Source organism: Neolamprologus brichardi, chromosome 15 (genome assembly GCF_056152115.1).
Source record: "Neolamprologus brichardi isolate AB-2024 chromosome 15, ASM5615211v1, whole genome shotgun sequence".
Taxonomy (NCBI): Eukaryota; Metazoa; Chordata; class Actinopteri; order Cichliformes; family Cichlidae; genus Neolamprologus; species Neolamprologus brichardi.
The window spans coordinates 22,628,213-22,643,555 of record NC_142118.1 but is presented as its reverse complement, the minus strand read 5'-3'; the positions used below and the strand labels follow the sequence as shown (position 1 = coordinate 22,643,555).

Below are 15,343 nucleotides of genomic sequence, written 5' to 3'. Positions count from 1 at the left end.
AAAGTGGATGTGTGGCTTTTTGGAAGGAGGAGGAGGGAAAAGGAGGAGGGCGTCACTCTACAGCTGTATGCTAATGAGGCTGAGCTGAAGCCTGTCGGGAAAGTAACACACACACACACTCTCACACACACACTCACTAACGCACACACAGAACATATGCCTGAACCCGCAAGCTGAGAAAACAGCACACTGCTTGTGTGGAAATATGAAGTCAGATTGTAGGACATGAAACGCTGAGTGACTTTAAGTGTCAGCTTCACTGCGTGGATATCACAATGCGCTGTCCGTGATAATAAACACACACTGTACACGGCGCTCAATGAGGGTTTTGCAGTGTTTGTATAGATGTTAGTTCATTTTGTGCGCTGACCTGTTACTGCTAAACAATTATCCACCTGCACTCCCTGTTATTATGAAATGAGCATTATGGGTGAAATAACCTATAAATAAAGTTTAACTATTTTTTTTTAAACACAGCTCACACTGGATAAAAAATCTCACTTTTAAAAGATGTGAGCTTTTTTGTCAGAAAATCGAGTTTTTTTAAAACATTTGGAGGCATGTGCCTGCTTCTACCCGAGGAACATTTAAAAATTAAAAACGATAACATCTGATTTAAGAAAGTTCTCGAAACACGTGGATTTTAAAGGAACACACATTTAAACTGGTTATTTTGAATGTTGTTTTAGGAAAATGTGGATTTAAATATTTGTAAGAGACAGACTGGCGGATAAGATGTAGATTTTATCATAAAAAAGACCAGAACACAAGAAACGACCCGTGTCCGCGTGTTTATTGAATGCTCTCAGTTTGGACACGCCAACAGTCAAAATTTGAAATGGGTTAGTGAAAAAACTTTCCGGACATCTCTCTCACATCTTCATTTTACGCCAGAATCTTGCACCTGTCAAACGTGTCCTCGAGCCCTGCACCGACAGACCTCCCATCATCCCTCACGGTGCAGGACAGACTCACATCCCACTGACCGGGTCAGACTGGACCTGCGGGGTTTGATGTGGTTTAACGGCCAGATAATCTCGCTTTGCCCCATTTGGAGACAGAAAAAGCGCGCTGATTACGCGCAGCACGCGCCGACAGTATCTAGGATCCAGATTGCTTTTTTTGTGCCGGGGGGGTAGACCCCCACTTCTTCTTCATCTTCCATTTTTTTCAACTGTGCAATTTCCTTTTCAATCAGGACGGGTCTACAGCTTGCACAAGCGCGACCATTGTGATGCAAAGCAGGACACCCTCCGCTCGCCATTAATTATGTATGCGTAAAATGACGGATTCATAAGTCCGGAGTTAACTGTCACGCCAGCGCACATGCTGCAGGGCCACGGTGGTTTCAGATCTGTCCCTATTATTGTGGATGTTTAGTTATTTGTCCGCTGAGGTCGAATTTCAGCTCGCTTTCGTGTGCGTAAAAGCCGGACTGCAGATCTGATCTCGGGGAAGTTTGTTTCCCCGGAAGTCTTTGAGTGTCTTAAACATTCTGAAGGTTTTGAATGGAAGCAGTTAAAGTCTGGAGCTGCTTTCACTGACATTTGCTTAAAATGATGTTGAGCATTCGTACTTTATTTCCCTATTATGCGCATTTTAGCCCTTTGAAGTTTCTTCTTCTACCTTCCATTTTTTCTGTATTGTTATTTTGAGCCGTTATGTGGACGGATATGCCCCCTTTGTGGCCAAACCAGAGACCCCACCACCCCCAGAAAGAGACACATAAAGCCGAGGCACGTGTAGATTTCTATACAAACTCATCAGACCGTAAAAGCAGGAGACTCCTGGCGTGTGCCCGGGTCGAGACGAGGAGGAGGGAGAGTGAGTGTATGTGTGTGTGTGTGTGTGTGTGTGTGTGTGTGTGTGTGTGTGTGTGTGTGCGTGTGTGTGGTGGGGGGAAATACAATAAAACCCTCAGGTACATCTGCTTTGCAATCTGCAAATCCGCCCTCCTCCTCCTAGCTTCCATCAGCCTCTCCATCCTCCCACACCCACTCCCCAAATCCACAGGGGACCTCGGCTCCTTCTGATTGGTCGGGGATGAGGCAACGAGGGGGGGACGGGAACAATGTCATCATGTCGCCTTAAAAAGAGTGCAGCTATGTTGTGGTGAAAGGACCTCGGGAGGAGAACACGGGATCAATAGCAGGAGGAAACAAACAAACAGAGAGAAAAAGGACGCATCAGATGGTTTGATTTTGTGCGCGAGCTGCTGAAAGTGGTTTTCTTCTTCCCGCAGCGCCCAAAGTGCCTTCAGCTCCCCGCAAACATGCCCAGAGGATTCCTGGTAAAAAGGAACAAGAAACCCAACCCGGTGTCCTACCGGGTCCGCTCCGAGGACGAAGAAACGGACCAAACGGCGGCTGATGCTCCGCCGCTGCTGCCGCCCTCCTCCTCCTCCTCTTCAGCGCATCTAGTCTCCATCCCGGTGCGCGCGCGGACACCTACGCCCACCTGCGGGGCGGCGGCTACGGCTCCGGAGCCGGATGCTAAGCCCGTGCAGTTCGGGAACCCGGAGGCGGTGTATCAGTCTCTGTACAGCCCCACCCGCCCCGTCAGCCACGAGCACGACCGCTCCTACTCCGAGGCCCGCTTCAGCCTCGGCTCGCCGGTTTCCGCGGAGTCTTTCCCCACACCGGCAGCCATCACTGCCCTGGATCACCTCTTCGCCCCGGTGGACCTGAAGATCGGCTCCAGCAACAGCAGCCGCCCCGAGAGCAGCTCGTCATCCGCCGGGACGCTCCCCGCCGCTGCAACCGGCGGCTCCAAGCGCTGCGCCAACGACGCCGAGCGCAAAGGCAAGCCGCCGTCCAAGAAAACCAAAGCCATCCGCAAACTGCACTTTGAGGATGATGTCACTACGTCTCCGGTTCTCGGGCTGAAGATTAAAGAGGCGCCGGTGGACCAGAAACCTCCCCGAGCGCCACCGGCCGGAGGAGACCACGTCCCGCTGGGGGAGTTTGTGTGTCAGCTATGCCGGGAGGCGTACGCAGACCCGTTCGCTTTGGCACAGCACAAATGCTCCAGGATTGTCCGGGTTGAGTATCGGTGTCCCGAGTGTGACAAGGTGTTCAGCTGCCCGGCCAACCTCGCCTCTCATCGGCGCTGGCACAAACCGAAGCCGCAAAATACGCCGAGCGACAAGGTGTCCGCGTCGAAGACGGCCTCGGATGAAGCAAAGGATTCTAGTGACAGGGACACACCCAGCCCCGAGCCGTCCGAGTCCGGTTCAGAGGACGGACTGTACGACTGCAGTCAGTGCGGGAAGAGGTTTAAGCGCCAAGCCTACCTGCGGAAACACCTGGCGTCGCAGCACGGGTCCCCAAAAGCGGCGGAGGAGGAGGACGCGGCGGGCTGCGAGCAGAGCGCGGCGCCGCTCAACCTGAGCGCCTCCTGCTGCCACCTGTGCCCCGTGTGTGGGGAGAACTTCACCAGCAGAGGCAGCCAGGAGCGGCACATCCGCCTGCTGCATTCCTCACAGGTGTACTCGTGCAAATACTGCCCCGCAGTCTTCTACAGCTCACCGGGACTCACGAGGCACATCAACAAATGCCACCCGTCCGAGAACCGGCAGGTGATCCTGCTGCAGATGCCGCTCCGCCCCGCCTGCTGATCCCGGACTGTAGACTGGCACACACCGGGAATCAGAGTCCACCCGCGTGTTTCTTTTTGTTTTTAGGAGGATTTCAGAGTTCCACTGAAAAAAAACCCATCTGTACCCTAAAGCACACTTCCTTAAACTGAGTAACAGATGTAAAGAGGTTTGTGAGAAGTTGTAACTCTGGGAGTAATTCTGTTTTACTGTAGCTATAGATCTCCAAAGGACAAAACCACACCGAAGTCCAATCTTCCTCAAAGACACGTGAAAAATTTGCTTATTTGTGTCTTTTCGAGTAAAAATTATCTTCAAATAATTCACATTTTCTGTGGAAAACAGAGAGCCAAGCATGCCCTCACATATCCACTCACACGCAGCTTGCAAGGTTTCAGTGCCTTGCTCGAGGACACTTCAGCAACCTCTGGGTGTGTGTGTGTGTTTGACTCCTCCTGGTCTGTAACCCACACCCACGCCCACCCCAACATCACTAAAAATGATCCTCAAAGCTCTTTAAAAAAAAAAAAAAACGTTAGACTGTTAATTTATTTTTCTAGCATCTCTGCACAAGTGCTATTAGCTCCTAGACCTAAGAGAGGAGATGACCTGTAGAATATAAAGCAGACTTCGCAGGCCTGAACAGACCTTATCTCATCACTCTGATTAGCTTTAACATAGCTCGTGGATCTGTGGATCAGTAGCTGTCGACTGAAAACAAAAGAGAGTAAAACTAGTGTAGCCGGTAATGCCTTTGGATTAGAGACTCCTGCTGTAAAACTGCCTTAAACTGACCTGATTGTTTTTATTTATCACTGGCTGAGCATATGATGATAATTATTTTCTACAAAGCCTTCTGTATTACCAGTATACAGTATATCTAATCTTTTTTCTATTTATTTATGTATTTATTAAATTATTTGTGTAAGTTACTGCTTTGTGTGGTCGAACCTGTGATCTGTCGTTGTGTTTTTCATCATGTAGCCAAATCCTTTTTATTTCCTTTAACTTATGTGAGGGCGGCGTGTTCATGTGGCATTATAGCAATCAGTGAGCCGCTCCTGAAGACAAACCGAATGCAATCATGTTTTAATTTATTATTATGATGATGGTTATTTATTTTGGTTTTGTTGTAACCCTTAGCTCTTATACTGCTTTGGATGTTTCTGCAGTATTTTGCTAAATGTCCAAATAAATAAATAAAAAAAAAAAATAAAGACCAAACTGAGAAACAGCTTTCTTTGCCTTCTTGTGTGTTTTCTGCAGGTAACAGCTTGATTTACACCTCAAGTTGTGGCTTCTTGAAGAAAATGAAACCAAAATCCCTCCAGCTTATCTCCTTAAATGATGGTTCAAGTGTCTCCTCTTCAGTTACATGCCAAATAATTGAATTCAAAGGGTTTAAACAAGCAAAAACAAGGAAAAATGACAAGTTTCCATTAAAGTAAATTCAAATCTTTACATTTTAGAGACCAGGATCAGTGGTTTTGAGATGATTTAAGATGATTTTTCTAAACACGTAAATCAGAAAAAATCTTTCAAAAACAGTTGTACAATAACAACATCACTGCTATCACGTCACCTGTGACCTCTTTAGGTTTTGGTTGTAGTTTTTAAGAAACTGAAAGATCAGAGCTTTCAAATAACTGTTTTGTGCATTTTGGTCTTAAAGGTCTTCTGTCCAAGATGACTGAAAAGACTTGATGTTGACCTTAATTTAATCCTGGACAGGTTATTGATAACTTTATGGATGTTAAGTGGCTATTTTACAGGTATTATGATTTCACTTGTGCTGTGTTTAGTTCAACGAGGGACGACTCACACAGGGACAGCACACAGCTTGGTTGGTAAAATCCCATCTGAGCCCAAAACTATGGACTTCTGCTTTAACTGAAAGTGAAACCAAAGGAAAAGTTATGCCTGCAAGAACATGCCTTTACATTTCCGTCTGACTCTAACTGGCATAATCTGCAAAGTGAATGCCATATTGGATTCAGTAAAACTTAAAACTACCAGATGAGACCATAAACTCACTGAGAAGTTTTTCTCTAAAGTCACAGATTAAGGAGCTGAAAACTGTTTTCTCACGCAACTGGATGTCTTTTTTGTCATTCTGTTTGAAACAATGAAGGGTTAAAGAATCGCTGCACATAACATTACGTACTGAAAGCTTTTTGCTCATTTTACAGCACAAAACAGCACATTTTGACATTTTTATTTCTCTTTACTTCTACTGTGCAATAAAATCAAACATATTTACAGCTATGTTTAGTTCCAATAACACCATATCCATATGGAAGTCAGAGGTCTGAATAACTCACTCACATTCTCACCTGGTGTGCTCATGTGTTCTGGGTTGGTACTTAGCTCTGACTTTAAAAAAAATCCTGTGAACACTCCTGGTACTTGGCTGATGAATTGCACTTATATTTTACAGTATTTTTGCAGTATTATTACAGTGCACTGACAATATAATACTATACAACAGTAAGAAAGCAGTAGTTTAGAGTAGAACGACTGTAAAACAACAGTTTAATCTCCTGTAATTTGAACGTTACATTTCTTACAGTTTGTTTTATTACCGTTTAAAGGAAATGTTTCACTCCCCTAGATTAGTTTTAGTTTCTTATATACAAAATCTTAATTATTTGTATATAATTTTATAGATTAAACTACCGAAAAGTATATAAGCCAGTCAGATGAGCTCCTGCTCAAAAAGTCAACATCTGCACTGTATCCACCCAAAAACACAGACATCAGCTTGATTTGTGAAAACGTAACTACATTTTTTTGATTTTTACACTTCATTAAAGTCTTCCACCCCTGCGGGTTCAATTCAGTCTTCAGGGTCATTCATCAAACGTCACTACGACCCTGAAACTAGAAGCTGGATTAACCCCCCAAAGGGGTGTGTGTGCCCCTGTGAACCCCAACTGTACATGACATTATTTCCACAGATACCAAAAGCACACTAATCAACACTCAAGAGCTGAAATAATCAGCAATCAGGCAATTAAATTAGAGAAACCTCACTGAAAAACTGTTTTACAGGGGGAAAAAATGCCTGCAAACCGTTTCCTGGATGGAAACATTTAATACTTCTGCATTCTTTAATCATAATATTAAAAGACTTCAGGAATGTGTTTACTCAGATATAATGTACATTTTCTTATAACCAGTTAACGCTCACTCCAGCACCTGGAAAAATCTTCTTTACTGGACTTCAAAAATTAAAAAGCAACATGTGGCACATAGTAATTGAAAGCGTATGGTTCTTCTGTGGCTCAATTATCAGCATATACATTTGCAGAATTTGAGGGTAAAGTGCAAGATTTTTGTCTCTACAAGCATTATGGCTCTCATTCGTTCTACTGGGCAGTTATGTTTAATCCTCTGCAGCAGGGTGTCGAGCACGTGGAGAGAAACAGAGCAGTGGCAGCCCGCCCGTCGTTGTGACTCAGGTATTTCCTGGTGTCCTCAGGAACTTAACTCTTCCACTCTGTTGCTGCTTTGTGCAAAAGCCCACGTCTATCTGCTTCTCTATTTATAATATTTAAGAATCCAGATGAACAAGAGAGAGGTAAAATTAGACACACCCAAAGATACATCTTAAATTTGAACAATATCCAACTATCAGTGGATCTCCTCGCAGCCAGACAAGATCCAAACCCCTCACCTGGAGGATCTCAGGAGGCCTCGAGATCTAAGATGCCTCATCCCCCTTATCTGGCTCCTTTCAATGTTGAGGACTAGCAGCTCTGTGCTCCTCACCCTACCTCTAACAGAGAGCCTGGACAGGAAGCTAGTTTCTGCTGCTTGTACACACGATCTTACTCCTTCAGTCACTGCCTGCAGCTCGCGGTCATCACCGACCGCTGTAACGTTGTTCGTTTGGTAAATTGACCAGCTTCTCTTTTAGGCTTCTCTCTCTTTATCACAAAAGACCAGTACAGATTGGTAAGACACGTCTCGCATTTGAACAATACTTTTTTGCAGGACAAGGTTCCCCAGGTTTTCTGTGCATTCGTTCCTTCAAACGATCACAGAAAGGAAACGTGTAAAGACAGAAAACAAAGGCTTCGTCGGGGCTGAAGAGAGCTGTGATTTTGAGGCATTTCTCCTTAAAAATGATTCATTAACGCTTCCAAGCTGAATACAGGCCAGATGATGTATTTTTACAAGCATCAGTCCCAATTATGCATCACCTGAAAGCACAAAGCCGCTTGATTGCTGTTCACTGTCTTCACTGTAAGAGCCCAACGAACAAATTGCTCCCAAGCTTCTGGTCTTTGTTAGTAAGAAATAGGGGATGAATGCTCAGGGTTAAACAATAATTCACTTATCACAGTGGTGCACATTGATTTTCTGTCAATTGACATGTCAGTTAATCTTTCTGTACCAGTTTCTTTGTGGACGTCTGGGGAAATAATAAAAAGGGGGTCACGAGGGGCCCTAGAAGAAATCTTTGCCCCTCAGGAGGTAAATCCAGCCATGAGTGGAAAGAAGAAAATTGATTTAAGAACTACAACAGAGCAAAGATTTACTTTTCATTATGCTCAGTTTATATAGCATTCATGTGGACAGAAAGGTCTGATTACAGGACAGTGTCAGAGGTGAAAGGTCAGAGGTCAGCTGCAGGGCAACACACACAAAACATTTCTGCATGTGAAAGACATTCCTGCAGTTCCACTCCTCCTCCTCCCGCTCCAACTCTTTCTTCTTTTTCACGCGGTGTGAAAGGCGGACGTACAGCTGCTCACCGTCCTGTTTTCTTGGTCACGTGTCATCAAACAGCCTTTTACGCCGCCGTACGGATACCAAACCTGCACGCATGCCGGGTCTCTGTGTACAGCAGCTAACCTTGATCTACGTGTTCTTATCGATTATTATTTTATTATGTGACAGTTTGAGGTTTGTCAATAGACTGTAGATAAAAGATGGATGTACCCACCACTTGGATTTGAGCTTTTTAGCCATTACAATTTTGGTTTTGCTGAAGCCAGAAGTGTCTAAAGAAAATTATTCTGGGCCTTCATAAACATGAAATGATTATTTTGAACTGAAATGTATCAAATCAAAGTGTTTTTTTTTTATCTAAAAGGAAAATGTGTTTGGTGTAAACTGAAAAGTAAATATCCAGATTGCACAGAATTTTACATGGTGCTTTTGTAACAAACAAAAAAGTTGGCATGTAATAGTCGGGGCATAAATACTTTTTGGAGTGTTGTGTGTTGAATAAATTAATAATAATAGTGCACTCTAATTGTTGATATGAAGGCTTTTGAATTATTTGAAGGCTTTTTACTTTACTTTCACTTACAAATGAACACTGCTTCAGCAACTCTCAGTATTCATTTGTCTCAACACGTGGGGATGTCTTTGGAGATGTTCAATTTAAAGGACTTCTTCTCAATGTTGGCATTAAAACATTGTGACAGAGCACCTTTTGATCCTGGAAATAGCAGCTGAAGCATGACATGAGATCAAAAATGAGCACAAAGGACTAAAAACATTACATAAAGATTAAAAGCATAGATGAAATCCATGAAGGTTTGTTTTATTATTTGTATGTATTTTAAGCCATAAGAACCCTCACCGCACTCGTATAAACCACATTATAATTCTGTTATTATTTGTTTAGGCCAGCAAATGCTTATTTTACCCACAAAAATAATAATAATAAAAAAATAAAAAAAAAAATACCTATAGGCCGCTGAAACTATATAAGAAGAAGTGTTTGCAGCTCTAGCCCAGAAGGACTGAAAACAGCCAAAAACGACCACACGGAGACTAAATATGAACAAGCTATAAAAAAAGACACTAAACAACAAAAAATAATAGTGACAAAATAACCAAAAAAGAGCCACGAAGACATTCAAACCACACAAAAATTGCTAGAATATAAACGGCAGCAGAGACCCAAAGAGAAAGCAAATAACCTCAAATGAACTCACAAAGAGATTCAATATAAATCTGTGCCATCCACGCACTTCATGTAGTAACGTCAGGAGCTTAAAGTGTAATTTGAGATAAACCCAGCAGTTCAAACAGAAAAATGGTCACACAACATCCAGAACAAGAAGCAAACAGACCAGAAAAAGACAGAAGCAGATAAAAAGAGTCGCAATATGAACACAAATAGATGGAAACAAAAGTTGAAGTGAGGCATGACGACTGCAAAGCTACTCGTAGTCCCACCGGCAGACCTGCAGAGGATTTGTGTCTGCTGTAGTTCAGTGTCCAGTTCTTCTGTGTAACGGCCTCACGGACAGACAGGACAGATTAATGAAGCCCGACTGTTAAACACCAAAATGAAACACCTCGTCTTTCATCTGCATTTCTGGAAAAGTGCTGAGAATTTTCACAACATCTGGATGGAAACCTTTTTCCTCACCTTAACCCTTCGGTCACACACACACACACTTACATCAGTCAGTCTCTTCTTGTGTGGCTCTGACAGGTGTAAGCCAGCTGGGGAACAGACTGCAGATAAGAGCTACAGATAACACACACACACACACACAAACCATAATGGAGCACCACAGCAGCGTTTCCAGAGAAATAAAGAGACCAGAGTCGGAACTGAAAGCAGCAGCTGTCAGAGCCGCACGACTCTAACTGTAAGTGAATACGAACACGAACAGCAGCTGTGTATGTATACACGTACGCGTCTCCAAAAAATTACAGGATCACTTAAAAACACGTCAGATCTCAGTAGGGGAAAAAAACCCATTGTGACAGTTATCTGTACTGATGTGTATTGAAGAATGCGTTAGGAATGAAGGGGCACCATATTGTTTGATGGAAATGAAATTTTTTAGTCTGCAGAGAGCTGAATTCAAACACATCCCGAAGATCAAAGTGAAAAAAATGAAGGTGTGTATATTTTACCAAAAGTTAATTGCAACAACTCAAAATGTTACTCAGTACTTTGTTTGGCCTCCATGTGCTTGCATGCATGCCTGACAACGTTTGGGCAAATTCCTAATAACACTATGGACGATGTCCTGGGGGACCAGAGCGTCACTGAGCTCCTGGACAGTCTGAGGTGCAACCTGGCGGCGTTGGATGGACCAAAATGTAGTGTCCCAGAGGTATTTTGTTGGATTCATGTCAGGCAAGTGTGAGGTTGAGTCAGACCAGTGAGTCATATTCATTCCTTCATCCTCCAGGAACTGCTTGCATACTCTTGTGCGCAAGGAGGAACCTGGACCCACTGCAATGGTCTGACAATGTATCCAACCATTTCGTCCTGAGACCCAATGGCGGTCGGGTGCCGTTGCCTGGCCTGTAGAGGTCTGTGTGTCTCTTCATGGATTTGCCTCCCCAGACCATCACTGACCCACCACCAAACCAGTCATGCTGAACAATGTTACAAGAAACAGAACATTTTCTACAGCTTCTCCAAACCCTTTCATATCTGTCACATGTGCTCAGAGTGAACCTGCTCTCATCTGTGAAAATCACAGGGCAGCAGTGATGAACCTGTCAACTATGGCCTTCTACGGCAAACGCCAGTTGGGCTCCACGGTGCAGAGAGAGGGCAGAGAGCACAGGGTCCACTAGAGGACGTTGTACCCTTAGGCCACCCTCACGAAGTCTGATTCTAGGAGCCTCCTACGGCCCTGTCCCCCTCAATCACCTGTCCGGGAATCTCCTCAATGCTCTCGAGACTGCTGGGAGACACAGCAAACCTTCTTGATTTGGACTACTCATGTAACTTCTGTAGGGTCCAAATATCACCTGGTGGTACCAGTAGTGATCCTGACGCTAGCCAAAGGCAAAACTAGGGAAAAAACAGTCAGAAATGATGAGGAGGGAAAAAATGTCAGTGGCCTCCAACTAAACCCATTCCTGTTTTGGGAGATGTCTCATTTTTGCCCCCCTAGTGTACCTGTGGTTAATTTTATGAACACCAAAGCAGCTGAAACTGATACAACCCCCTCTATTTAACTGACCAGATCAATATCCCACAAGTTTAACTGTCTCAATGCTATACTCTGATTAAAAACTGTTCCTTTATATTCAGCATTTTTTTTTTTATCCCAATCACAGTCTGTTAGTGTCAGGAAACAAATCTTCCTGATAAAATATGAAGTGAAAGCATCTGCTTTTGCATGCAGATTGCTCAGTTAAGAATTAATTAGTTAAGAAACACCCACTTTCAAATGAGTACAACAGACATTTGAAGTATAGTTAAACCACAGCAGAAACTTTCATGTGTGTAAAAGCAGCGGCTTAAATCTCCCCCAAGAAGCCAGACGATCATGGGACTGCTCCTGTTTAAGAATTCTCTGATAACCTGGATTCAAAGTAGAAAGATATTAAATCCTGAGGTACTGTCTGCCTTTCTTAGTAAAGCTATTAATAACGTGCAAAATAAATGAAGTAGGATCGGCCAATCAGAAAGAACTTGGCCAATGTAAACAATGACGTCAAATGCAGCGTTGTGTTTCAGCTGATAAGAATGAATGTGCATCACGGTCTGTCCTATCACCCACCGATGAGTGTCGGCTCTTCATCATCTCAATCTCAGGAACTAAAATCGTGTTTTTGTTCTTGTTTTGCACACCGAGTCTGATTTTCACTAAAAACCAGAAGCGTCTGTCTGTAGCCGTAGCAGCTTCCTCGTGTCTTCATCCAGATGCTGAACCTGTTGCAGGGGTTTTGTCTCGCAGCAGGTGTTGATAGCGATTGGCGCGCTGACTCATCCCAAAGGTGTTTAGATTGAAGTAGACCAGTTTAAGTCTTCATGAAGACAAATGAGACGCTTTTAATCAATAAAAGATGTTTGGAGAATTCAATGCTCATTTGTAAAAGAGGACAGACACAGAAATCCTTCTCCCATCATTTTCTTTATATGTTGAATCAGTAAAATAAGAAAAAAACTCAAAGTGTTTGTGTGTTTTTCATCGTCAGCCCTGCTCCCTCGCTCGCTTCCCCACGTCAGACGACTTTCTATCAGACATGAAAGCGACACGACGTGATTTGATTTTGCTGGTTTAATCAGACGTCCGCAGCTCTGTAATGCTGTTAGGGGAGGACGGGGAGTAATGTTACACCCTGTGTGTTTGTGTTTGCCTGCAGCATGTACACATGTGGGATCACCGGCAATGTTAAAGCTTTTTTCCCCTATTTAGCTGTTGCCTGTGTGAAAAGCAAATACAAAGTTTATTTTTGTTCCTTTCTTGCTTTCTCACACTAGAAAAAAAAATTGACAGTATGTCCAATGTTGGGTTATTTGGTAATATGAAATTGACCATAAGTGTGGATCTAATTGTCCGTCCTTCCTGGATTAACCTGTTCCTCACCCACACGGGCTCAAACCTGACCACTGCAGTGAGACAGTGCTGTTACATTTATATGTTATCTAAAATGATGACTTAGAAAGATCAGCTTGACATCATTCCTAGGGCATCAGATTCTGACAGTGTCTGAAATCACGTGTGAAGGTTGTTTTTTGTTTTGTTTTTTTAGTTTTGTTGTTTTTCCCAAATCTCTGTCGTACGAGGCTAGAGTTGGTTATTTGTTTTCTGGTTACTTCCTGTTTTCTTTTGAAGGTTATTTTTTGTCACATGTCTTGTTTTAGTTTTACTTTAAGACTGAATATTTATAAAAAAGAGAATGTAGGTTTAGCGGGGATAATGAGCTTCCTCCTAATCTCACCCTTAGAGATTAGGGTGAGGACTTGGTCAGTCAAGAGGGGCTCAGAGTAGAACTATTACTGCCAATTAATATTTTTAAAAAAAAAAGTTGTTTTCAAAACTAAATTACTATAAAAATAATTGTACAAAGGCTAAGTGTATACAGAGCTTTGTAGAGATACAAATATATTGCACAAGTCCGTATCTTTTCTTTACTGTACATTAAATACTTAACCGGGTGTTAAATGATGACATATGAACCCTGCTACCGGTTACAAACTTCTCTGCGTTTATTAAGGCTGTTGTGTTTTTAACATGCTTTAATGCTTTCTATTTAATCTGAACAAGCCTGTAAAAAAGTCAGTGATCACTGTCGGCCTCTCTCTTCTTTTATTACCACTATTCATCGGCAGCACATTTTAAAGCTCAGTTGTTAAAACCTTACATGTAACTACAGCCCAGCCCATGCAGCAGTATATTAATGACTAACCTCGTATTGTGGATGGATTATCTCAGTTGTTCTCCTGACTGAAGTTTGGTCCGTTTACAGCATCCTGCCATGTGATTGCATTTGTCCCTAACCATCGGGAACCCTCACGTTAACTTTTATCGGTGGAAAAAAGTAAGCGCTCATCCTCCAGCTTCACCGTGTTTATGTTATGCTAACTACAGCTGTGTAGCTAGCCACCACATAGCACAGCATTATAGACCAGCTAGCCCATCTTCAGTAGCCCTGCTGCTGTTTAGTTTCCTGTCTTCATTTATGTCAGAAGTGATAGCAGAGCTGAACGTTTAAATTTTTCCAAAATCCCACAGTCAGAACATGCTATATCATCTTTAGATGGACACTAGTGAGCTAACTCTCTGCTAACTTCGAACTGCGTTAAACATAATAAATTCTGTTTTCTTGGATGCCTCGATGTTAAACTTAATTGTTACACCTGGTAGAGCAGCCACACTGATCATTTTATTAAAGATGAAAATATTTAGACAGTTTGTAACTCTCAGTGATGCTGTAGTGTTCGTTCGACTTTGGAACCAGAAGCCGAGTTTGGACCCGGAAACGGCTAATGACGTCAGACTTAAAATATCGGATTGGTTGGGAAAAGTTCCAGAATTGTATTTGTTTCTACTGACTGCTTCTGCATTTAAATCACTGGGACAATTAATACATATAGCACCAGTCACCAGTTATGAAGGTGTTTCAAATAATGAAATACAGATCTATCTTCCTCCCCTCACCTCCAACCGAGATGGCAGCTCCTCCCTGAGCCTGGGTCTGCCGGAAGTTCCTGTGAAAAGGGAGATTTTTCTTCCCACTTTTGCCAAAAAGCTCTTTCTCACAGGGAGTCATATAATTAGGTTTTCTCTGTTTATTATCGTAGGGTCTTTACCTCAAAATATAAAGTACCTTGAGGCAACTGTTGGGGCTGATTTGGGGCTATATAAATAAGACTGAACTGAATTGAACCAATAATCAGATGATCCCCCTAGGAGCAACTGTGACCCCGATTTTTATCTGTGCAATGTCTGTATTGAGAAGCTACAGGTTTAGTGTTTTTTTCCCCACTTCCATCTTCATGGTTTAGGCAGTAAAAAACAATCTCATGAGGATTGTGGTTTAGGTTAAAAGACTCCTCTGCACAACATTATCTCCATTTTAAAAAAGGCGAGCTGGAAGTGAGAGCCTAATCTCACCGGAGCATTAACCCAGTGTATCTGGAACTCCTGCTAAAGCCTGTTTTCTGTGCCAATGGAAAATCAGCATAGACACAAAACCAACATCCAAATTTCAAAAACGAAAATGAAACAAACAAACTATCCACAAACCACAGTCAATTTATCTATCATGATAGATTGTCCTTTCAGAAACTTTGAATAAGTTTTAGTATCAGGCCAATGCAAATGTATTTATGTATTTGTGACAAACCATGGGCAGATTATTCGAAAACTGATATTAAATACCAATCAGCTGCATTACAACACATTAAAATGAGAAAAGAGCCTACAGATCAACTTTACATGCATCTAAAAGCTTCAATTTTCATTTGGAGACGAGCTGGATTACGTCACACCAGGTGCCTCAGGTTTTAAAATCTTGTCT

General features: G+C 42.8%; 1 protein-coding gene across 1 annotated transcript; it reads left to right on the top strand.

Moving 5' to 3' along the window:
• Positions 1-1,847: 1,847 nt before the first annotated feature.
• insm1a (insulinoma-associated 1a) lies at positions 1,848-4,827 on the top strand. Its single transcript, XM_006793490.3, has one exon. The coding sequence runs from the start codon at positions 2,273-2,275 to the stop codon at positions 3,614-3,616; it is 1,344 nt and encodes a 447-aa protein (XP_006793553.1). The 5' UTR covers positions 1,848-2,272; the 3' UTR covers positions 3,617-4,827.
• Positions 4,828-15,343: the final 10,516 nt, after the last annotated feature.